This window comes from Pristis pectinata, chromosome 43, assembly GCF_009764475.1.
Source record: "Pristis pectinata isolate sPriPec2 chromosome 43, sPriPec2.1.pri, whole genome shotgun sequence".
Lineage (NCBI taxonomy): Eukaryota > Metazoa > Chordata > Chondrichthyes > Rhinopristiformes > Pristidae > Pristis > Pristis pectinata.
Window position 1 is genome coordinate 1991852 of NC_067446.1, and position 24934 is coordinate 2016785.

Here is a 24934-nt window from a genome sequence, read left to right on the forward strand (position 1 = left end):
GCCTTGCCAGCAATATTTCTCAGGAAAAGAAGGGCAGCAGGTGTAGCGCACGGGAAGCTGCCGCAATTCCTGTGGGAATCCATCCCTAATGGACGCTTACCGAGGAATGGAGTGGGTCCAAGAGGCAGAGGTCTTGGCTTGCTTGCAGTTGCGTAGTATTCCACAGCCCTCTTGAACCGTTCAATTTTATCTTCTGTCCTGGACTGGATTTTTAAAAAAGAAATGTTACAAAGCTTGCAGATCAATTAGCTGAGGGGGCAGGGAAGGGCAGTGCTGGGACTGACAAGATGGTGCAGAAGCTGTGGTGCAAAGCCAAGCTCCTGACTGGGGGCCTGTCTCTTTCTCTCACTGCCCAGTCAGTTTCCCCACATAGTGGCACAGCTAGTAGAGCCACAACCTCAACAGTGCCAGTGAATCAGGTTTGATCCCGACCTCCAGCGCTGTCTGCGTGTAGTTTGCATGTTCTCCTTGTGACTGTGTAGGGTTTCCCCACAGGTGCTCACGTTCCCTCCCATGTCCCAAAGGGCTGGTGGGTTAATTGGCTGCTGTAAATTGCCCCTAGTGTGTGTAGGCAAGGGGTAGAATCTGGGTGGGGACATGTAGTTGGGAATTCAGGCAGAATAAATTACAGGGGGGTGGGGGTGACAAACAAACTCGGTTTGGGGATAGGTTTGCTCTGTTGAGCTGGTACAGACTCGATGAGCTGAAGTGGTCTCCTTCTGCGCCATAAGGCAATATGAAGGACGTCATTAAACTGGAAAGGGTGCAAGAAAGATTCACTAGGGTGTTATTGGGGACTTGAGTTATAAGGAGAGCTGGGGCTTCCCCTCCCCCCAGAAAGGAGGTTGAAGGGAGACCTGATAGATGGTATATAAATCATGAGGGGCATAGATAGAAGTGAATGGTCACAGTGTTGTTCCCAGAGTAAGGGAGTCTAAAGCTAGAGGGGCAGAGGTTTGACGTGAGAGATGGAAGATTTAAAGGGGAGATCTGATGGGCAATTTTTTCTCCCCCCCCACAGAGGGTGGTAGGCCTGTGTGCAATTTTGAGCTCCTTATTTAAGAAAGGATGTGCTGACGTTGGAGATGGTTCAGAGAAGATTCACTAGCATGATTCCAGGAATGAAAGGGTTAACATATGAGGAACGTTTGACAGCTCTTGGGCTGTACTCCTTGGAGTTCAGAAGAATGAAGGGGGGACCTCAGAAGCATTTCGAATGTTTAAAGGCCTGGACAGAGCAGATGTATCAAAGTTGTTTCCCATGGTAGGGGAGTCTAGTACAAGAGGGCACGACTTCAGAATCGAAGGGCACCCATTCAGAACAGAGATGCAGAGAAATTTCTTTAGCCAGAGAGCGGTGAATCTGTGGAATTTGTTGCCACGGGTGGCTGTGGAGGCAAAGTCATTGGGGTGTATTTAAAGCAGAGATTGATAGGTATCTGAGTAGGTTATGGTGAGAAGGTGAGGGAGTGGGGTATAAATGGGAGAATGGATCAGCTCGTGATAGAATGGCCGACCTGCTCCTTTGTCTTATGGTCTATGGAATGAGCTGCCAGAGGAAGTGCTAGAGATGGGTACAATTACAATGTTAAAAGATTTGGACAAGTACATGGATAGGAAGGGTTCAGAGGGTCAAATGCAGGCAAACTGGACTAACTCAGGTAGGCAACTTGGTCAGCATGGACGAGTTGGCCCAAAGGGGAGGTTCCCTGCTGTACAACTCTATGACTCTCTATGAAATACTTTGACAGCAAGAGCACACTAATTACAGGGCATCTCTTGTATCAAAGCCAAAGAATGGATAATCTGTTATCTGGGGCTCTGTACTCTGCTCAGTAATCCCCGCCTGCCCCAGATGCAATGCAAATATCTGGGCTTTCTAACAAGTCAGGTCTCCTTGCAAGCTGCCACCTCCGCCACTCTTCCCTGTCACCGAACCTAAATACCTCACGCAGCTCAATTCTGTCCGAGGAATTGGGTTAGTGGGGAAGAGCCCAGGCTCGTTCACTGGGGGAGATAAATAGGGCCATTTGAACACCCGAGGACGAGAGCTGCTTTATGAAAGCAGTGCTGGCGATCTGCAAGGGCATCAGCAGCAGAGTCATTCTCAAGAGCAAGTCAGCTTATTACCCGAGAGAGGACTTTGGAAAGGGCAAGGGGTGGGACATGTTGAAGAGCATAGCTTGCACAGGACAGGCCAAATGGCCTCCTTCAGAGATGGAGTTTGAACACACTAGTCCGCCCCCATGAAGTTCTCGCACATTATTCTGTGTTGCCTTGACCTCACTGCTTTGCACTCTCTGCTTCCGTCACTGCCCGTGCAATGCAGGTGCTCGTACACCTCTGAACCGTTCAATCCCATTTCACCCCATGTTTCTAAGCCTTCACCAGAAACCTGAACAGTCATGCCCATCTCCGGAAAGGATGTACCTTGCGACCTTCAATCTCAACAGAAGCGGCTTCAATTTATAATCACGAGTGGAGCAGCTGGTGAACCTTGGGTGCTGGCCGTGTGGAGTTTGCACGTTGCCCCTGTGACAGTGTGGGTTTCACCCAGGTGCTCCGGTTTCATAGAACAGCACAGGCCCACGACGTTGTGCCAAACTAATTAAACCAATGGCTCCTAATTAATCTAATCCCTCTTCCCCACACATTGACCATATCCCTCCCTTCTCTGCATTTTCATGTGCCTATCTAAATGGTCCTATGCAGTCTGCCTCTATCACCACCCCGGCAGTCTATTCCAGGCCCCCACCACTCCTTTTAAAAAAAAATTTCCCCGCACATCTCCTTTGTACTTTCCCCCCTCACCTTGAATACTTGCTCTCGAGTACTAGGCATTTCAATCCTGGGGAAAAAGATACTAGCTGTCTACTATGGCTCGCATAATTTTATAAACTTCTATCAAATCTCCCCTCAGCCTCCGCTGCTCGAGAGAAAACTGCCCCAGCTTGTCCAACCTCTCCTCATAGCACGTCCTCCAAACCAGGCAGCATCCTAGTACACTTCCTCTGCACCCTCTCCAAAGCCTCCACATCTTATAATGAGACAACTAGAATTGAATGCAGTACTCCAAACGTGGCCTAACCAGTTTTTCTTTTTATAAAGCTACATGATTTCCTGGCTCTTGAACTCAGTACCTTGACTAATGAAGGCAAACATGCCATATGGCTTCTTTACGACCCTATCAACTAGTGAGGCCACTTTTAGGGAGCCATGGACTTGGACCCCAAGATCCCGCTGTTCATCGATGCTGTTGAGGATCCTGCCATTACTGTGGACTTTCCCTTTACGTTGGATCTCCCAAAGTAGAGCACCTCACACAAACGCCACTTCTCCGCTCATATCGGCAACTGAACTGTACCTTGCTCTATCCTTTGACCATCTCCTATGCAACACACACCATCAATCTGTGTCATCTGCAAATTTACTCACCCACCCTATCATACTTTCATCCAAATCATTTATACATAACAAAACAACAGCAGTTCAGGTTGGTAGGTTAATTGCCCACTGTACACTTTCCCCTGGGAGTTGAGGGAGAGTTGAAGAGAACACGAGGAGAACATCAAATGGGATTAATGTCAGACTGGAGTTGATGGGTGGATGGTGGCCAGCTCTGTAATCCCAACCCAGAGAAAGCAGCTTCCCACCCTGTTCCAAGCAGGAGCTGCCACTGAGCCCAAGTCATCACGCTCACACCAACCCGAGAGTGTTTGAAGACGTCCTTGGCCACTGCGTCAAGATCACGGACATCAGGAACGCTGCTGACGTACAGAGCGACGGCTTTGATCACCACGTCGCAGGGCGGCAGGACCAGCTGGTGGGCGCGGACCTGCACACAATTGGGAGGAAGGAACACCGTGAAAGGTGGACATCTGGGTTGTCTTCTAGCAATTGAGAGAGACTGTGCATAGTGTGCTGAGAGTGCATTCCACAAGCAGTACTGTGCCACAGAGTTAAACAAAGACACATAGGTCCCCACCAGTACCATATCCCAGTGTTATACAGTGACAGACCAGTCCCCACTGGTACTGTACCACAGCATAATACAGTGACAGACCCGTCCCCACCGGTACTGCACCCCGGTGTTATACAGTGACAGACCCATCCCCACCAGTACTATACCCCGGTGTTATACAGCGACAGACCTGTCCCCACCAGTATAGAATCCTTTTTTTTTAAAATCACTGAAGGCAGAAAAATTGACAACAACTGGGGAAAAGGCAACACTGTTCTGTAAAAAGGAAGCCATGTTTGATCAATTTACTGGAGCTCTCTGAAGTAACATGCACTCTGGATAAAAAGAGGAACAAATGGATTTTCAGAAGGCATTTGGTAAGGTGCTGCTTCATGGCTGTGTGGAAAATAAAAGCTTATGTAACACTAGAATGGATCAAAGAATGACTAGATAACACAAAATAGACTCTAGGCATAAATGTGCCACCTTTTCTGGAGGGCAAGATGTAACCAGTGGTGTGCTACAGGATTGGTGCTGAGGCCTTAACCTTATTCCAATTTATATAAATGACTTTCTGATGATATGGTTGCTAAACTAGGCTGCAGAGCAGTGTAGCGGTTAGCGTAACGCTATTACAGAGCCAGCGACCCGGGTTCAATTCCGGTCACTGTCTGAAAGGAGGTTGTACGTTCTCCCCATGTCTGCGAGTTTTCTCCGGGTGCTCCAGTTTCCTCCCACATTCCAAAGATGTACGGGTTAGGAGCTGGCCCCCAGACATTCTACACAGAAGATGCATTTCACTGTGTGTTTCGATGTACATGTGACTAATAAAGATATTTTACAAACTTGGCATAAAGGATATAGAGACTATAGAATGATGCAGACAGGTTATGAGAAAGACCAAAAGTCTGGCTAATGTAAAATGAGGTTTCTTTTAGCGAAAATAAAAGAATGTATCATACCTAAATAAAGACATTGCAAAACTCCAAGGTGGAGTGGGAACAAGATGGTCTCAGATAATTTGGAAAGCTAACAGATTATTATTTATTGCAAAATGAATAGGGAGGTTTAACTGCAGCTATACAGTGCATTGTTGGCACCACATAAGGAGCAGTGTGTGGAGATTTAAGGGGGAGTGTTCATATGTTGGAAGCAGTTCAGGGAACATTTCCTAGACTAATATTCATTAACGAGGGGTCTCAACAGGATTAATGCTTTGGGGGAGAACCTCAATTCAGGGTCTCGGTTTGGAAGGTATATTGTGGAGGGTCGTGGCTGTCACATGACAGCACTGCCCACTACCTGGTTGGAAGACACACCACTGCCAATCAAGGTTGGCCCTGCCCCACCCATCACTGCAGACCTGACCACTGGCCCCTTTAAGTTCCTTTGTACTTGGCCTCGGGCCATTGGCCTTTGTAATCGATTAGTCCTTGCTGGCAGCGAGCCATTGGCCCCCTGTAAATTACCTGGGCTGGACACCCCCCCCCCCCCCACCGCCCCAGCACTATAAAGGGCACCACGTGTGCTCTCTTTTGCCATCTTTGAGGGACCACCCTGCTTCACTCCAGGCAGAGTACCGTGGAACGGCGCTGGAGAAATCGTTGGTGAGGTGTGCACTGTTAAAGGGTTGGGAGTGTTTTAGTTAATGTCCCTAGTAGCACAGAGCCGTGCCTGCACTGAGTCAAGGGGTGGCGGGTATCGTATCGTTTTTCCTTGATTGTATGTACATAGTTTGTTTTTTTGTGTGTGTGTGTTTTTTTTATATCCGCAGTGCGATTTTCCCGTGCTTGCTATAAACTGTGTGCGTGTGTGTTATTCCCGTTACCATTTTCCCCACATCCGTCTTTTGTAAATAAAATCATTTTCTGCCAGACTGTGTTCAGAGTCCTAGCTTTTGAGACCCATCGAATCTGTTTTCTCAGTCACAACAGAAGGTCACCCACTTATGCCTGAGAGGAGGGAATCTCTTTACTTTCACAGGGCTGAGAGTCTTTGGAACACTCTCCTCCTGAAAAGGGAGTGGAAGCAGTTTCTGAATATTTTTAAGACAAGAGGCATATGATCAGGAGGGTGCAAGATTGCCACAGGTGCACGAGAGACTCTAGATTCTGGAATCTGGAGGAACAAACAATCTGCTGGAGGGACTCAACGGGCTGAGGAGCCTATGTTGAACGGCAGGGAAAGAACTTTCTGACGCCTTGGGTCAAAACCTTGCATCCAACTGATCCCAGTGCAGGGTTTTGACCCGAAACATCGACAGTTCCTTTCCCCTCACAGATGCTGCTCGACCCGCTGAGTTCCTCCAGCAGATTGTTTGATGCTCCAGATTACTGTGGGTAGATAGGGTTGCAAGGTAGATGTTATATTCAGGTAGTGGAACAGGCCTGAGGAACTACGCGACTTATTCCTGCTCCTAATTTGTACTTTTGTACTGACAGAGCTGTTCCCATCGTAATCCAGCATTACAAACTGGAAGCTCCTAAATTCTGCCACGTACTATATTTCCCCTCTCACGGGTTACAGGCGTCACTAGCATTGATTGCTCATCACTAATTGCCCCTTAAGGTGGCGGTGGACTTTTCCCAGATGTGTGTCGACAGGGCACACCTGTGCCTGTGGTCAGGTGGGGCTCAGTATTTCAGCTGCACTGCAATACCACGGTTAGAAGTGTGGTTAGCACTGGAACACAGGCATTCTGCACTGCAGCCACGATGCTATCTTTGGTAAATCAAGCACCCTCTGTGGTTGTTTGGTGACAGGTGGAGTACATCAGACTGGCCGAGGGCCATTTTGGAGGGCAGATGAGGAGTGACTCACATAATCTTGGTCTGAAATCAAATGCAAGCCACACCACTGTTTTTTTTTATTCCCTGAAAAACATTAAACAGATAGGTTTAATCCCCAATCCAGCCACTAATTTCTTAAAATTCTGGACTACCTAAATTAACTCAGATTGAAACTATTGGCTGCTACAGTGGGATCTGAACACTCATCCTAAATCCATTTTAACTGCTCTACTGTCAGCGTAAACGGTGACATTTCCATAATCCGCTAATTTGATTGTTTGGAAATGCCGATGATTCAGTTGTTGACTCACAGGGTGCTGATTACCATGCACCCTTTTAAATCATTGGGGTCCCTCCCCCCATTCCCCACTCCCCCAGTGGGGCCACCATATCCCATGCTCTCTTCAATCCTGCCCAGGGCACCCATTTCCCACACCATTGAGTATCAGTGGGGCCCTCCCATTTCCTAGTTCCTTTAATCTCAGTAGGGACCCCATTTCCCTTGTTTCCCGTAATCTCACATTTCCCTTCCTCTCATCTCACTGGGGACCCCACTTTCCCCCTTTCCCATCTCCCCGGGGTCCCCATTTCCCTCCCTCGCTCCCATCTCACTGGGGAACCTGCTTCCCTCCCAGCTCACTGGGGACCCCACTTCCCTCCCTCCCTTTGCACCGACTGGGGGGAAACCCATTTCCCTTCACCTTTTTTTTAAATCTCACTGTATTCACTGGAAAATTATATATTGTGCCACTATGCTAGAATATAATTAAAAGTGAATCAACGATACGAGTGATATCCAAGTCTGGAAAATCTACCAAAGTCCTGAAGGTGGAGGATTATTGGAGTCTTGGTGTACTGTGTGCCAGTTGAAGTTTGGCTGCGTCTGCTCACCTTCAGAGAGGCCAGGGGGTGGTCTGGGCCCAGCAGGCTCCAATGGAAGGCAGCCAGGTCTTCATCTGGGAGGATGTGGTTACCTGAAAGACAAAGAGGATAAGAATCCAGTAAGGAGAGTTGAACGACCCAGTGCCGAATGCCCTTGGCGTCCATTTGCCGGGGGGGGGGGGGGGGGTGGGTGGGAGTACCAGACAGATCTACACACGCAGGGAGTGCAGGGAACCAGGAGGGGGAAGAACAGACTGGCGGGCAAAGCCCAAAGGCCACGCCAACCCAGACATGCACAAGCACAGCAAGATCGGAGACGGAGAGAGAAGTCACGGGCATAGTCCCGTTTGGAGAGACTCCCAAAATGCCTTCCCACCCCAATCCCATGCACACACTCACGGTCCAAGACCACCCCGATATCTCAAGAGTGGCGGCACCAGCCCCAGCTCTGCATCTCCAGCCCTTGTTGGCCAAGGATACCCAATTTTTGGGGTGGGGGAGGGATCCTCTCTCTGCTCCGGCTGCAGCAAGCACCTTACCCAGCAGGGCAGCGAAAATGCTGAAGTGAGCAGGGTTGACGTTCAGCTGCTTGGCCACCTCCTGCATCAGGTACTGGTTGGTGGTGAGGCTCTTGCCATTCCAGCTGAGCTTGAGGGCGTGCGCGCTGAGGTAGCACTGGACGTTGCACAGGGCATACTCCGAGTCGTAGGCAATCAGGCCGTGGAAGCCGTTCTCACGGTAGAAGGAGATCACCTCCTGGTGGTGGTCCTCGATACTCTGAACGACCTGCAACGCGACAGGGACACAACGTCAGGTGGGGGACGGCGATGGTACGCTCCCCAGGGTCCAGAGGAAGTAGGGGTGGGGGAATGCCCTCAAGCCTGCCCCATCGTGGCTGATCTGCCCCAGGCCTCAGCTCGTCTTCTGTATCAGTTCCCCAATTCCCCGATTTTTCAAATATTTACCTGCCTCCTCTTCAAATACCCCCAATGATCGAGTCTCGGTAACACAGAATGAGAAGCTCCAACGTACCTCAACGTTCAACCCCTCCCAAACCTTGGAATTACGTCCCTCTTTCAACCTTTAGAGGAAACATCTCGACATCTACCCTGTTATGCTCCCTCAGGATCTTCACCCCTCATCCCATTGCCTTGGGAAAGCAGCCAACATAAGACCCCTGTTACCCCGGTCATTCTCTCTTCTCCCCTCTCCCGTCAGGCAGAAGATACAAAAGCTTGAGAAGACACCACCAGGCTCAAGGACAGCTTCTATCCAGCTGTTATCAGACTCTGGAACAGACCTCACGTATGATAAAGAAGAGCTCTCGATCTCCCGATTTACCTCATCATGGCCCTGCCTGCACTTTCTCTGTGGCTGTAACACATTCTGCATTATGTTATTCTTTTTCCCTTGCACTAACCTCAATGCACTTATGTATAAAAAGATCTGTCAGGATGGCATGCAAACAAAAGTTTTTAAACTGTGTCTCGGTACATGTGACAATAATAAACCAATTACCAATTCAGAAGAATATAGACTTAGACAAGACATAGGAGCAGAATTAGGCCATTTAGCCGATCAAATCGGCTCTGCTATTCAATCGTGGCTTACTTTTCATTCCCATTCTCCCGCCTTCTCCCCATAACCCTTAATCCCCTCACCAATCAAGAACCTATCAATCTCTGCCTCAAATACACCCAATGACTCAGCCTCCACAGCCGTCTGTGGCAACGAATTCCACAGATTCACCACCCTCTGGCGGAAGAACCTCCTCTCTGCTTTAAAAGGACATCTCTTTATTCTGAGGCTGTGCCCTCAGATCCTAGACTCTCCTAGTGGAAACATCCTCTCCATGTCCACTCTATCCAGGCCTTTCAGTATTCAATAAGATCCCCTCCCTCATCCTACTGAACCCTATCGAGTACAGGCTCAGAGATATCAAACGCCTGTCATATATTAAGCTTTTCATTCCTGAGATTGCTCGTGAACCTCCCCTGGACCCTCTCCAGGGCCAGCACATCCTTCCTTAGAGCTAATCTCTTTAACACCAGTAATAGGACAATCTTCTCATCCTAGGAATTAGCAGAGTGAATCTAGGGAACCAAACCACAGTTAGGGATCCTTGCCACGGTTTAGCAGCTCCTGAAGCACCATCAGATGCGACCGGGATTGGGGTAGGCTAATTCAAAAGCACCAACAGTGGACACCTCAGGCAATGCGGCACTCCCTCCGTGCTGCCACTGGGGATAAAAAATAAATCAGCTTGTGCTCACATCTCTGGAGTAAGACATGAATCTTCTGACCCGGGGGGAAATCACAGACACCAAACAGCACCCCCTGCAAGGAATATATCAACACGTGTGGATAAACATTCATCTACCTGAAACATTAACTCTTGTTACTCTCTCCACAGATGCTGCCTGACCTGATGGGTGTTTCCAGCACTTTCTGCTTGATTTCAGCATGCGTGTTTTATTTTCCCATTTTGCTTTACAGCAAGTGCTTTAAAATAGCCCAATTCAAAGGCGGCAAGCGGGTATCTCCTCAACCTCGCAGTGATGAGATGTTTTCACTCAGTACAAAACCTCCTGTGCTCATTACAGGGATACAGATAGAACACTTGGTGCTGCGAACTAAACATTCAAGCAAAGGCACGCCCCAATCCTACAAAACAAACAGTGCCAACCTGGTGGAAGCGGTAAAAATAACACACAGCTCCCCAGATGGCTCAGCTCCTTCAGGCGGTAACCGCATGACAAAAACAAATTGTATTGATTCAGTACTCGCTGTATACAGTCCGCAACCCTGGGAGCACTTGTGATAAATCAGTACTCACTCCAAGCTGTACCTGAACCAGGAAATGTAGTTAACACCCAGGGTCAGTTGAGGATGATTCTGTCCTTATCTAACACCGGGGTACGGTACCGGCGGGGATGAGTCCGCCGCTATATGACACCAGGGTACGGTACCGGCGGGGACAAGTCCGCCGCTGTATAACACCAGGGTACGGTACCGGCAGGGACGGGTCCGTCACTGTATAACACTGGGGTACGGTACCGGCGGGGACAGGTCCGTCACTGTGTAACACTGGGGTACGGTACCGGCGGGGACAGGTCCGTCACTGTGTAACACTGGGGTACGGTACCGATGGCAAGTATGTGGTAGTCATTGGGGGTAATGAATATATTCTACACAGAGATTTTTCTCTAAAGTCGATAAGCCCACAGCCTTGGATTCCAAAAGGTAGCCTACATTGATTTTATAAATGGATCTCTCTGCATTTTGCTGAATGTGGGAGTGTAACACTATGCATAAACAGCCAGTCAGCTGGCTGGACAGAATTTGTGGTTCCTGCTCGGACTTAGAGGCAGTATATTTATTTTAAAAGTGTATTCAGCTATTACTCTACAACAGCACTGGTGAATGGGGTATGCTACCAAAGGGGACAGATCTGTCACTGTATAACACTGGGGTACAGTACCGGTGGGGACAGGTCTGTCGCTCTATAACACTGGGGTACAGTACCGGTGGGGACAGGTCTGTCGCTCTATAACACTGGGGTACAGTACCGGTGGGGACAGGTCTGTCGCTCTATAACAATGATAGACACATCCCCACCAGTACTGTACCTAAGTGTTTATACAGTGACAGACCCATCCCCACTGGTACTGTACCCCAGTGTTATACAGTGACAGGCCCATCCCCACCAGTACTGCATCCCAGTGTTATACAGCAACAGACCTGTCCCCACCAGTACTGTATCCCACTGTATAACACCAGGGTACAGTACTGGTGAGAATGGGTCTGTCACTGTATGACACTGGGGTCCAGTACTGGTGGGGACGTTTGCAATAATAATAGCACTAGTGTACTGTATTACTGAGGCAGGGTCTATCATTGCATAACACTGGGGTTCAGTGCTAGTGTACCTAGTGCAACACATGGATGAAGGCCCATCACTGTATAACCCTGTCACACTGTATCAGTGCAGGTTTGCCCTGGTTCAACCCAGGTACAGATGTCACTGTAAATACTGGGGTACAGTGCTAACGGGTAACAAGTCTGTCCACGTGTTCGAACAGAACAACAAAAGCCCTCCCACCCCAGGCACACTCTGCCATCCAATAAGATGGCAGCCTCAGCTCTGGTTCCCTGCCCGATTCCCACAACCCTGGATTCTCCTACTGGCAAAAAGTCGGGCTCATCTGGGATAAGGAAGTTCAGAGGTCATTGTTCCTCACTTTAAATTCTTCAGTGGCTGACCACTTCTCCCAAGACTGTGCCTTCATTTTAGACTGGGCCATCAGGGGAAAGCACGGAAGCTTTGTACCTTCTGATTACAGTGGTAAGTCCATGGAACATACATTGCTCGGGTTAATCAATGGCTCGTGGTTACCAAAGAGGCAGTGGAATGATCTGTAGTGAATAAACGGGCTGCTACAAACTGAAGTCGTGGATACAGCATATGACAAGCACGAATAGTTCAGTTGCAACGAAGTGGGAACCAGCAGGTTTGGAGACAAGAGCATGTCTCAACCCTCTCCATCACCACACCAAACCCCTCAACACTCTGATAGCTGACATGTGGAATAACAGATCCCCGGGAGTTACAGGCTGGGATCTAATCCAAGGATTGCGGGAGGGGTTTATATTGACTGACATACCCGGGAGATGAGATAAAGACTGGAGTATAATGAACATTTCAGTGCGAATATTTTGATATGGGGAGAGACTTTTCACTCAGAGAAATTTGCTGTCTATTTGCATCAAACTAATGTTGCTTCTTGGAAAATACAACCCAATCTCCAAACTTCATGCCTCACAGAGCAACAGGTGTACCACACAATCCTCATAAACAAGTCCTACGATCGACACCAACGCGCAGTGCTCCACGCGAGCAGGTGCGCTTGCTTGGGCAAGGAGCTGGTGACTGGCACAGAACGGTTACACAAGGCATCGAATCCATTGGCTCGCTGCAGCTAAAATTGCCTCAGCTTTTGCCACTCCTGACGTTTGGTTCCAGAGACAGAGGCGGTGCCGTGCACCCTCGACCATGGGTCTTCCTCGATTCAAACCGTGCCAGACCATTTGACAAGAACCTTGATCTGTTCTTAGCACAGAGCCAACTTAAATTCCCTTCACACCCCGTGAGTGTACTGACTCCCAGAATAAAGGATGGACTCAAATACGCTCATTTTTTGTTCTCTCGACATACAGCCAACCAAGGCTGACTCAACCTGTCTTTACCTCTCATTGGCTTGGTGAAGCGGCCAGCATAATCAAAGACCCCACACACCCGGGTCATTCTCTCTTCTCTCCTCTCCCATCGGGTAGAAGATACTGGAGCCTGAGGGCACGTATCACCAGGCTTAAGGACAGCTTCTACCCCACTGTGATAAGACCATTGAACGGTTCCCTTATACAATGAGATGGACTCTGACCTCACGATCTACCTTGTTGTGACCTTGCACCTTATTGCACTGCACTTTCTCTGTAGCTGTGACACTTTACTCTGTACTGTTATTGTTTTTACCTGTACTACCTCAATGCACTCTGTACTAACTCAACGTAACTGCAATGTGTAATGAATTGACCTGTATGATCGGTTTGCAAGACAAGTTTTTCACTGTACCTTGGTACAAGTGACAATAATAAACCAACACCTCTCCAAAAAGGTGCTGGCAATCTGGCAAAAGGTAAAACAGGACGCTAGGAAGAAACAGCACACTATATATAAAACTAAAGACTCATAATGAACAGATCGGATGAAGGTTCTTGCAGTTCACACACACACCAGTCAAATCGGGGAAAATTCAGCAAGTGGCAAGGGGAGACGCCATCCTCAGTGAGAGGTGGGTGAGAGAGGCTCTTGCGATTGTGCTCAGCTCCAAGTGGATGGCCCATCCCTGCTGCTGCCTCCCTTGCCCACCACCCTGACCTTTGGCCACCTCGATGCACCCACGCAACTTGCAGAGGTGGCCGAGAGTGAGGGATATAACAGAAGCAACAGGCCTTGGCAGGAGGCCAGCTGTGGTCTTGAGAACCTGCCCTCCAAAACAGCCTACTGCAGCTTAACACAGACATCCACCCAAATGCCACCCCCCCTCAACAAAATGCAGGGCAAATTCAGTCACGCCTGGAGGGGAAAACGAGCTCCGGTGAAGACAGGATCCCACCTTCCGAGAAACTGGTGTTGGGGAGGCCGCATTTGGAATATTGTGCTCAGTTTTGGTTACCTTGCTATCAGAAAGATGCCATGAAGCTGGAAAGAGTGCAGAGGAGATTTACGAGGATGTTGCCGGAACTCAAGGGCCTGAGTTACAGGCAGAGGTTGGACAGGCTGAGACTTCATTCATTGGAACATAGAAAAGGGGTGATTTTATAGAGGTGTATAAAATCATGAGGGGCATAGACAGGATGACTGCACATTATCTTTCTCCCCAGAGTTGGGGAAACAAGAACTAGAGGGCATAGGTTTAAGGTGAGAGTGGAAAGATTTAAAAGGGGACCCGAGGGGCAACTCTTTTTCACCCAGAGGTGTTCAGTATATGAAAAGAGCTGCCAGAGGAAGTGGTTGAGGCAGGTACATTAACAACATTTAATAGGCACTTGGATGGGTACATGGATAGGAAAGGTTGAGAGGGATATGGGCCAAACACAGGCAAAAGGGACTAGCTTGGATGTGCACCTTGGTCGGTGTGGCACCGGTTAGGCCAAAGGGACTGTTTCTAAGTTGTCTGACTCTACAAGTGCTTGACTCTCAATCATCTGCAAAGGCTTGAGTGTGGTCTCTGAAGTGCCTCCGTTCTGGTCCCACCCAAACCTCAATGTAGCCTTGATCCAAACATTAAAGAGCAGCTGAATTCCAGAGGTAGGGCCAAAGTGACCAACCATGACATGGCAGCTTCTGATTGGCCGTGGCCCTAGCAGAATAGGCAGGCACGTGCACAGTTGAAAGCACAGTGCAGGCTGAGTAAGTGGTTATTAAAAAAAGCTTGTTGGATCCCAGCCTTTAAAAGGCAAGGTTTGGAGTACAAGAGCAAGGAACTTTGATGAAACAGTTTTAGCCACAGGTAGAGCGGTCCAGCGGGATCTCAGAGCCAAACTTAGATGGCTGGTGGTGCAGCAGGTAGAGCTACTGCCTCATAGCTCTCGTGACCCAGGTTCGATCCTGACCTCCAGCGCTGTGTGCGTGTGGAATTCTCGCGTTCTCCCTAGGACTGCGTGGGTTTCCCTTATATCCTGAGTGGAACTGATCAGGCTAAGGGGAGACCTGATGGAGGTTTTTTAAATTATGAGAGGCATAGATAGAGTAGACAGAATATGCTCCCCAGGGTAGAAATGTCAAACACCAGATGACCTGCTTTTAAGGTTGGTTGCGCGGGGGGGGGAGTGTAAAGGTAAGCTAAGATATCTTTATTAGTCACATATACCACATATACATCAAAACACACAGTGAAATACATCTTTTGTGTAGACTGTTCTGGGGGTAGCCCGCAAGTGTCGCCACGCTTCCAGTGCCAACATAGCATGCCCACAACTTCCTAACCTGTATGTCTTTGGAATGTGGGAGGAAACCAGAGCACCCAGAGGAAACCCACGCAGACACGGGGAGAACGTATAAACTCCTTACAGACAGTGGCCGGATTTGAACCCGGGTCACTGGTGCTGTAAAGCGTTACGCTAACCGCTACACTACCATGAGGGGCACATTTTTTTTTAAAAACGCAGAGGGTGGGAGGTGCCTGGAATGGGTTACCGGGGTAGTGGTGGAAGCAGACAGTTTGGAGGAGTTAAAGAGGCTTTTAGACAGACAATGGATATGCAGGGAATGGAGGGATATGGAATGATACACAGGAAGAGGGCATTTAGTATAAACTGGCATCAGGATCGGCACAACATCGTGGGCTGTACTGTTGTGTGTTCTCTCTCAAAGACTGCTGCAAGTTGCCCCCAAGTGTGTAGCTGAGGGGTAGAATCTGAGGGGAGTTGATGGGAAAGTGGGTGGGGAGGGGTGGTGGAATAAAATGGGATCTGTGCAGGCTTAGTGTAAATGTGTGCTTGATGGTTGACAGGGATTCAGTGGGCTGAATTCAGGGGCTGTTTCCGTGCTGCATGAACCTGCGCCTCTAAAGATGTGAAAGCTATGGACAGGGCCCGGAAGAGATTTACATAAATGATTCCAGCAATGAGGGACTCAGGTAATATGGAAAAGCTGGAGTTATTCTTTATGGAACAGTGAAGGATGAGGGGAGATATGGAAGTTGGAGGCATTTAAACCATATAAAAAAGTATAGAGAGTGACTGTTCTACCAGTTCACGATCCTCCCCACCAATAAGATATAGAAAAATGTGACTGGCAAAAGAACCAAAAGTAAATGAGGAATTTTTTTTAAAAGAGCAGCAAGTGGCTGGGATCTGGTAATGGTTGTAGTGGAAGCAGATTCCATGTAGCATTCAGGAGGGAGCCGAATATGTAGCTGAAAGGGAAGCATTTGTAGGGCTTTGTGGAGAGGGATTGGCGGGACTGCTCTTGCGTACAGTACAGAGTTGACAGGTTAAGTGGTCTTTTCCATCCCCTGACCAGTGTGTGAAATCAATGGAGACCCACAAGTTGGCTCCCAAACTGTTTGGAGTTATACCTGGCAAAAGAAGTTGTGGTTGTTGGTCAAGTATCTCAGCCCTGGATATCGCTGTTTCCCAGTCCCAACCACTTTCTGGTTTATCTGTGATCATCCCTCCATTTTAGGGTCAAGAAAGGCGACGGTTGCCATTGATTGCACAGCATGCAGTTCCATTTGCAACTCCTCAGATAATGAAAGGGCCCACTTCTGCATGCAACACTAATCAGATAGTACACAGGCTTCAGCAGGTACCAGCATGAGTGCCAGCTGTTGAAAATCTGCAACGAGAGCACCCAACAATCCCTCCTTGACATTCAAGATGGCACTACCATCAAGTGCCCTCAAAACAGCTGGGCAGTCACAATTAACCAGAAATTCAACTGGACCAGGCAAGTAAATGCCACCAGAACATGCAAAGGGCGCAGTAACGTTGAGGAACGCTCACCTCCACAAACAGAACATCAAAGCGTTAAGGTGCAGGTTAGAAGTCCAATGCAACACACTCCACTCCCCAGATGGATGAACTGGGAAGCTCGGCACCATCCAAGACAAAGACCATTGTCTCACCTGGCACCGTGGCTGCAGTGAGTACAGCGTGCAGGGCACACAGCGGCAATCGGCCAAGACTTTTACCAGCAACACCTGCCAAAAAGACGATGGAAAGAGGGTTGAGGGAAACGCAAGCCTCAGCTTGCATGACCACCTACAGAAGGGCCAAGGAGGAAGAGGCGACAATGGTCACCTTCAAGCCACGAAAGAAATGATGAGACATCTAACAGTGGGGTGGTGGGGAAAGGAAAAAAGTGCTTTACACGTTGTGCAAATTTCTTTCCCCCTGATGTTTTCTCTCAAAACACCACTGACAAGCTCTATTTATCGCATCACCAGCTGCCCCGAGGCAAGGTGCTTTCTGCTTGAGCAGCAGTCGACATGACAACAGAAGAGCTTGCTGTATGGAAGTGGGGAGGGCACTGAAGTCACAGAAAAGCCAGGTCGAGGTGACGAGGGGCAGTCTGTTGCACTGGCACCAGATGACAATTAACAGACTGACCAAACACCGAGGCCAGATTTAAACTCCCATCCTTGGGGTTACCAGTCAAGCTGTGGCATTGCCACACCACCGTGGCAGATCGCCAATGCACAGTGCATCCACAGTCACAAAATCCAAGACGCAAATGGATGACATAATACAACTGGTGGCTCTGCAACATTCTATTCACACTGTATTAAGGAAAATTCATTGCCTCAGTTAATTATTAAAGCAACCAGGACAGTCTCCATTCAGCATCACAAGCCCCTGCCAGTGGCACTGATAAATGTTAAATCCATTGAGGGATAAACTTTGGCCCAAGACCCCAGTGCCATCTACTCTCCTCTCCTGCCCCCTTCCAGGCAACCCTGTGACACCCACTTCTCTAGATACACAGGGTCTCAGTTTAACACATCATCTAAGTTACAAGGAGAGGTTGCATAGACTTGGACTTTATTCCCTGGAACGTAGGAGATTGAGGGGTGACTTGTTCGAGATATACAAGATGAGTGGCATAGTAGGCAGGGTGAAGGCACAGTCTTTTTCCCCAGGGAGGAAGTGCTGAAGACAACAGGGCATAGGTTTAATATCAGAGGCGAGAGATTTAAAAGGGACATCAGGGCCAGCTTCTTCGTGCAAATAGTGGTGCATATTTGGAACGAGCTGCCAGAAAGAGTGGTTGAGGCGGGCATATTAGCAACATTTAAAAGCCCTTCAGATAAGTACATGGATAGGAGAGGTTTATAGGGCTTTGGGCCAACACTGGCAGATGGGACTAGCTCGCTGGGCAAGGCAGTTGGCATGGATGAGTAGGGCCGAAGGGTCTGTTTCTTTGCTGTGTGACTCAATGTATGACTATCTGGAAGACTGCACATCTGACCACTGCACACGTCAGCTTCAACACAATGGTTCCACTTTGGAAATGGTGTCAAAAGTCACAGCCTTTTGACCGAGGGGGAAGAGAAACAACTAACACTGGGAAACTATAAATCAGTACAGTCCGTCCCAAGGTTACAAACACCCGACTTATGGACACCCCTACATACAACTGAGCTCCCATAATATTAAATTCAGTCAATATGTTAGAGTGTGCATTATGAGGAGAGACCTTATAGGGCTTTTTGGAGAGGAGGAGGATGAGAGGAGACATGATAGAGGTGTACAAAATATTAAGAGGAATCGATAGAGTGAACAGCCAGCGCCTCTTTCCCAGGGCACCAATGCTCAATACAAAAGGGCATGGCTTTAAAGTAATGGGTGGGCAGTTCAAGGGAGATATCAGAGGAAGGTTTCTTACCCAGAGTGGTTGGGGCATGGGATGCACTGCCGGGGGCAGTGGTGGAGGCAGGTACATTGGTCAAATTCGAGAGATTATACTAGATAAGCATATGGAGGAATTTAAAATAGAGGGATATGTGGGAGGAAAGGGTTAGATAGTCTTAGGTGAGGCTTAAAGGTCGGCACAACATTGTGGGCTGAAGGGCCTGTATTGTGCTGTACTGTTCTATGTTCTATAAATACAAAACCCTGACATACATTTGTTCCTACAAATGGCAAAACTAGTTTCCTCTCTCACAACGTTTGGTAATTATTCTTTCTTATGAGTCTTATGTGCTTCTGATGCCATTCATTACAATACTATGGAAATATGGTTACTAGAGTGTGACTTGTGTATTTTCCAGCTTACAGACAAAAATCGACTTACGGACTGCTGTAAAAACAGAACCTGCACGTTACATAGGAACAGCCTGAACACTGAGGAAATTGGGTCGCTATTCACACAGGCAGGAACTCAAATGGGATGAAGCTACTGGTGCAGTGTATTTAAAACAAATCATATTCCAACACTTAAGTCAGGGAGACAAAGATCAATTGAATATACTGTTAGATTTACATGCACAGTTGCACAAACAATTCTGGTATTCACAACACAGACAAGGTCACATTCATATCACTGGTGCCGAAGAGCAGTGATTGCAATTATTAATTGAACTTTGGCACACATCAACTGAAATGTAGCAACAACCTGCATCTATACTAAAAGTTGGGCCAAAGATTACAAGTGCCTTAAAGGAGAAAGGTGGTGAGGTATGGGGAGGGATCTCCAGAGCTTGGGGCCTAGGCAGCTGAAGGCATGGACACTAATGGTGTAGCGATTCAGGAACGAGCAAAAGGCCAGAATTGGAGAAGCATGTGTATGAGGGCTGTGGGGCTGGAGGACATTTAAAGGAAGCAAAATTTGCAAACAAGCTGAGAATTTTTGTATATAAAACCAACAAGGATATACAAGGATGATTGTTTGATTAATGCCATACATTTGTGTCTTCTATCACAAGCAGGCCAGTAGCTAGGGGAAAAACAGCAATGTTCTTCTTTGCAAGACACGTTGTATTAACAGAGTTAAAAACAAACTGCTGGAAGAACTTAACAGGTCAAGCAGCATGTGTGGAGGCAAAGGGACAGTCAATGTTTTGGGTCGGGACCCTGCGTCAGAGTATCCCTTTAATCCGCAGATGCTGCCTGACCCGCTGAGTTCCTCCAAATTACAGCAGCTGCAGCCTCATGTCTCTATTGCACCAGAGTTACTGACTCACAACACCAGAATAATTCAGATTCAACAGCAAATGGGCAGGAAAACAGAATGCGATGGGCATCGAGTGTGGCAAGGCCAGGCTACCACTTGTGTGACGTTCTATTTCACTCAAAGGTACCAAGAACATTACTGACAACCCAGGTCAGGTGATCGTTCCAGCCTTTCACAAGGGGGAAAACATTGAACTGAAACTCCATCTGCTGTGTTATCGAACCATCGACAGATCCTGATAGGATCTCACTGCTCGTGATCTCCACAATGGTTAAAACACCTCGACTCATCAGTCCTCACTTTGAAGCCGTGATGTGTCAGGGCTGGATGTGGCCATGTGACCTTTCCCGCTGCAGCATTCTGATTTACATGATCTTACATCTGGATCGATAACTCTCGAGGGCAGCACAGTGGTGCAGCTCATAGAGCCGCTGCCTTACGGTGCCAGCGACCTGGATTCAATCCCGACCTCTGGAGCTGTCTGCATGGAGTTTGCAGGTTCTCCCAGCGACCGTGGGTTCCCCGCCCAGGTCTTGTCCTGCATCCCAAAGACATGTGGGTCAGTCGGTTAACTGGCTGCTGTAAATTGCTCTTAACATGTGGATGAGTTGATGGGATTGGTGTAAATTGGCACAATAGCACAGACTCGGTGGGCTGAAGGGCCTGTTTCCACACAGTACAACTCAGATCCACACTGAGATTATGAATGGGCATAAAACAAGATATCCCCTCTCTCAGGAAGATAACTGCTGTCCCCTAAAACACAGATCAACAGGTGATTATGGGGGTTAAGTAATCGGACATAGATTCTGAATGGTGCTGGACTGCAGTCCAAACAGTCCTGCCCTTGATCCGGAATTTACATCGATTCAACCAGCTGACCTGCTTCAAGCTAAGAAAAACCTCCATTTACACCATGGGTGCAGTTTCACCCAAGTTTTGAAGCCTTATATGGCAAATGAAATTATTTCTACACAATCTTATGAATCAGATGCTTCAAATGTCATGCCCTGAAGTCACACCATGGATGGTATGAATATACTGTGTGCAGTTCCGGTCATCCAGCTATAGGAAGGACATCATTAAGCTGGAAAGGGTGCAGAAAAGATTCACTGGGATGTTACTGGGACTGGAGTGATAGAGAGGACAGGACTCCCCCCCACCACCACCGGAGTGCAGGATACAAAATCAGGAGGGGCATAGATAAGGTGGATGGTTAGTCTTTTTCTCAGGATAGGGGAGTCTAAAACTAGAGCAACTAGATTTAAGGTGAGGGGAAAGATTTAAAAGGGTCCTGAGGGGCAACTTTTTCCACACAGAGGATTAGGGTGGGTATATAGAATGAGCTGCTGGAGGAAGCTGTAGGGGTGGGTACAATTACAATGTTTAAAAGGCATTTGGACAGGTAAATTGGTTTATTATTGTCACACGTGCCAAGGTACAGTGTAGGTATGCCATACAGATCATTTCATCACAGCAGTGCATTGAGGTAGTACAAGGGAAAACAATACAGAATGCAGAATAAAGTGTTACAGTTACAGAGAAAGTACCTAGATTTGAAAAGGTTCAGAGGGATATGGGCCAAATACAAGCAGATGGGGCAAGCTTGGATGGACAACTCGGTCAGCATGGAGGAGTTGGACCAAAGGGCCTGTTTACGGGCTGTATAACTCTTATGACTGTGGTATATGTGCCAAGTAAGAGCACCCTAAATTTTGTACTAGATATTTTAAACTTAAAAACAAATGAACTGTGAAATAAAACCAGAAAATGCCTGCAATCCAATCTCTTGGTTATTCTCCCACTGTCAGCTTTTTAACCATAATATCAGATTAGTTTTTGTGCAATACTTATACAGATAATACCAGGGTATATTTTTGCGCAGAGAATAAATATGCAACCTGAATATGTTATAAATCATTGAGAGATAAATTGCACAATGTCACACTTTACCTCAGGTGCACGTACATAAGATGCACTGACATAGAAACATAGAAAACCTACAGCAAAATTCAGGCCCTTCGGCCCACAAAGCTGTGCCGAACATGTCCCTACCTTAGAAGTTACTAGGCTTACCCATATCCCTCTATTTTTCTAAGCTCCATGTACCTATCCAAAAGTCTCTTCAAAGACCCTATTGTATCCGCCTCCACCACCGTTGTCGGCAGCCCATTCCATGCACTCACCACTTTGAGTAAAAGATTTACCCGACATCTCCCCTATACCTACTCCCCAGCACCTTAAAACTATGTCCTCTTATGGCAACCATTTCAGTCCTGGTAAAAAGCCTCTGAACATCCACAGGATCAATGCCTCTACTCATCTTATACACCTCTATCAGGTCCCCCCTCATCCTCAGTCGCTCTAAGGAGAAATCTGATTTTACACGTGAATATATAACATCACACTACTATTCACAATTACAGCTAAGCTTACTTGCTAACACTTAAGTTTACATCAAGTTCCTGATTACCTGACATTTATTTATGTTTCACTAGATTTTCAGACCAATACTTTTACAGAAGTCTCTCTGATTCTCCTGCAAATAGATTCTGCAGGCATATTTAACTATCTCCCATGATTTTTAAAATAGATTTTTATGACTGGCAGATAAACACATCCCATGGGTCTCCAAGGGACGGTGTTAAAGCACGTTAGATTGTTTTCACAGCGCCATTTTAATATTCTCAACTATTTTTAAAACTGATTTTGCACAACTGACACTTGTTCAAATTGCCTTGCGACAAGTTACTTCACACTTTAAGGGCACATTGTCACTACATTTCCATGAGTCACCACTCCAATTAGATTACATTCATATTTACACAAATTACTTCACGATCAGATTGTCACTATTTATATGACGTGAAGTTTATTGTTTTGCAGCAGTAGTACTGTACAGGGACGTAAAATTACAAAAATAATAGTGCGAAAAAAGGAATAACGAGGTATTGTTCATGGGTCCATGGCACACCTATATAAGTTCCTTTGACTCTGGTGTTCAAATGCACCACTAATAGGCACACCATTGCTTTTGCACTTAGAGTGTGCATTTACACTAGTTCCTTCAACACAACTGGAGCATTTGACCTGTGTGCACACTGCTTTAGTACACTGCAATACTTGGGATTTTAACATTTACTGTGGATCTCATGGATTTTTGCACAACTCTTGTATACCTTCATGGCCCAGTACTGCACTTGTATTAAAAGGAGTGCAGGAAAATAATCCCAATTATAGTACTAAACACAACATGCACTGTTTAAGCACAATATACTCTTTCACAGATGTTGCACATTTGATATTTAATCTCCGGGACTGCACATTGGTAGAACCAGCAAGGGGTCTTGCACTCACTGCTCACAAGTATTCGAGCACACAACTATTACACATCTCTTGGAATGCAGTGCAATTACTGGAGCATGCATATACACACCTTTTAATCATTTATGGATACAGTAGGAATTTACCAGACAAGCACCCAGAGGGCTGAACTAACAATCCAGAGACAATGGTTCAAATCCCACCAAAGCAGTTGTGATGACAACCACAAAACTACTACTATCATAGAAATCCATCCAGTTCCTAGTGTTTTTCAGGAGCAATATATGGTTTGTCTTGCCAGCTGCTCCCACATCATGAAAAAATAAAAAATTTCCAAACTCTCTGAAAAACATATTCGGATTATTTTCCTACACTCCTTCAACACTAGTGCAGTACTAAAAAGGTATTCATTTACATATCCCTTTGCTACTAATCCAGCACTAGACACTGCCTGTACATTTACCACAGCTCTCATTACATGAATTCAATGATGGACTCAGCCTGCAAGTTCACACAAATTGCAAACCAGTATGCATGTGTACACAAATTTTGCAGTCCATGCCCATGAATGCACATGCTCACAGGCACCCTGGACCTGACTCACTGAATCCTGACTCTGGAGACACTCTCACACCTTTCTTCAACACAGTCACACGTTGACAACAGTTCCTTCCACCTTTGCAGCACTGTACAGTTTATGCAGGAATCCAGTTGGCACTACTGCTCCCTTAACTGATTTTGCACAATTAGGAAACAGAGGTGGTTCAAGAGACTGGGCGTTCTTGCACCAATCCTCTATCAATGCTCCCCCACTGGTACAGCCTCACCATCCCATTAACACACTCTCCCACCCCCACCAATACACCCGTCAACACCCCCTCGCAACCCCACCAACCATTAACAATGCATTCCCATCAACACCCACATACACCACACCTTCCCTGTCAATGCCAGCTTGCACCCCTACCAACGCCAGCCCAAAAATCCCCTGCCAATGCATCCCCACCACCCCCTGATGTGGGTCCACCAGCCTCCCATGGCAACATCCCCCTGCACCTTTGCCAACGCACATCCTCCAGCCCCCATCAATGCAACCCCACCAATACACATCCTCCAGCCCCCATCAATGCACCCCTACCAGCCGCCCTCCCCGCCAACGCACATCCTCCAGCCCCCACCAATGCACCCCCACCAATACACATCCTCCAGCCCCCATCAATGCACCCCTACCAGCCACCCTCCCCGCCAATGCACATTCTCCAGCCCCCACCAATGCACCCCCGCCAGCCCACCAATGCACATCCTGTGGCCCCCATCAACGCACCCCCAATGCACATCCTGCAGCCCCCAATGCACCCCCACCAACACACACCCACTTGCAGCCCTCCCTCCACATCAACGCCCACTTGCACACCCACCACCCGCTGCCAATACACATCCACCAGTTCCCCCTCTACCAATACACATCCTGCAGCCCCCACCAATGCGCCCCCACCAGCCCCCCTCCCCACCAACGCGCCCCCACCAGCCCAATGCACCCCCGCCAGCCCCCTCCCCATCAACACACGCCCACTTGCAGCCCTCCCTCCACATCAACGCCCCCTTGCACACCCACCTGCTGCCAATGCACACCCCCTCACACCTTGCACACCCACCTACTGCCAATGCACATCCACCAGTCCCCCTCCCCACCAATGTACATCCTGCAGCCCCCATCAACGCACCCCCACCAGCCCGCCT

At 47.8% G+C, this 24934-nt stretch overlaps 1 protein-coding gene across 1 annotated transcript in view; it reads right to left on the reverse strand.

Moving 5' to 3' along the window:
* fam120c (family with sequence similarity 120C) overlaps positions 1–24934 on the reverse strand; it is a 64938-nt gene that overhangs the window by 38033 nt on the left and 1971 nt on the right. The window contains exons 2-5 of the mRNA XM_052009057.1: positions 8172–8418; positions 7642–7724; positions 3707–3835; positions 101–203 (exon numbers count right to left, since the gene is read on the reverse strand). Coding sequence (XP_051865017.1) covers positions 101–203; positions 3707–3835; positions 7642–7724; positions 8172–8418 — 562 coding nt within the window. The remainder of the gene's footprint in view (positions 1–100; positions 204–3706; positions 3836–7641; positions 7725–8171; positions 8419–24934) is intronic.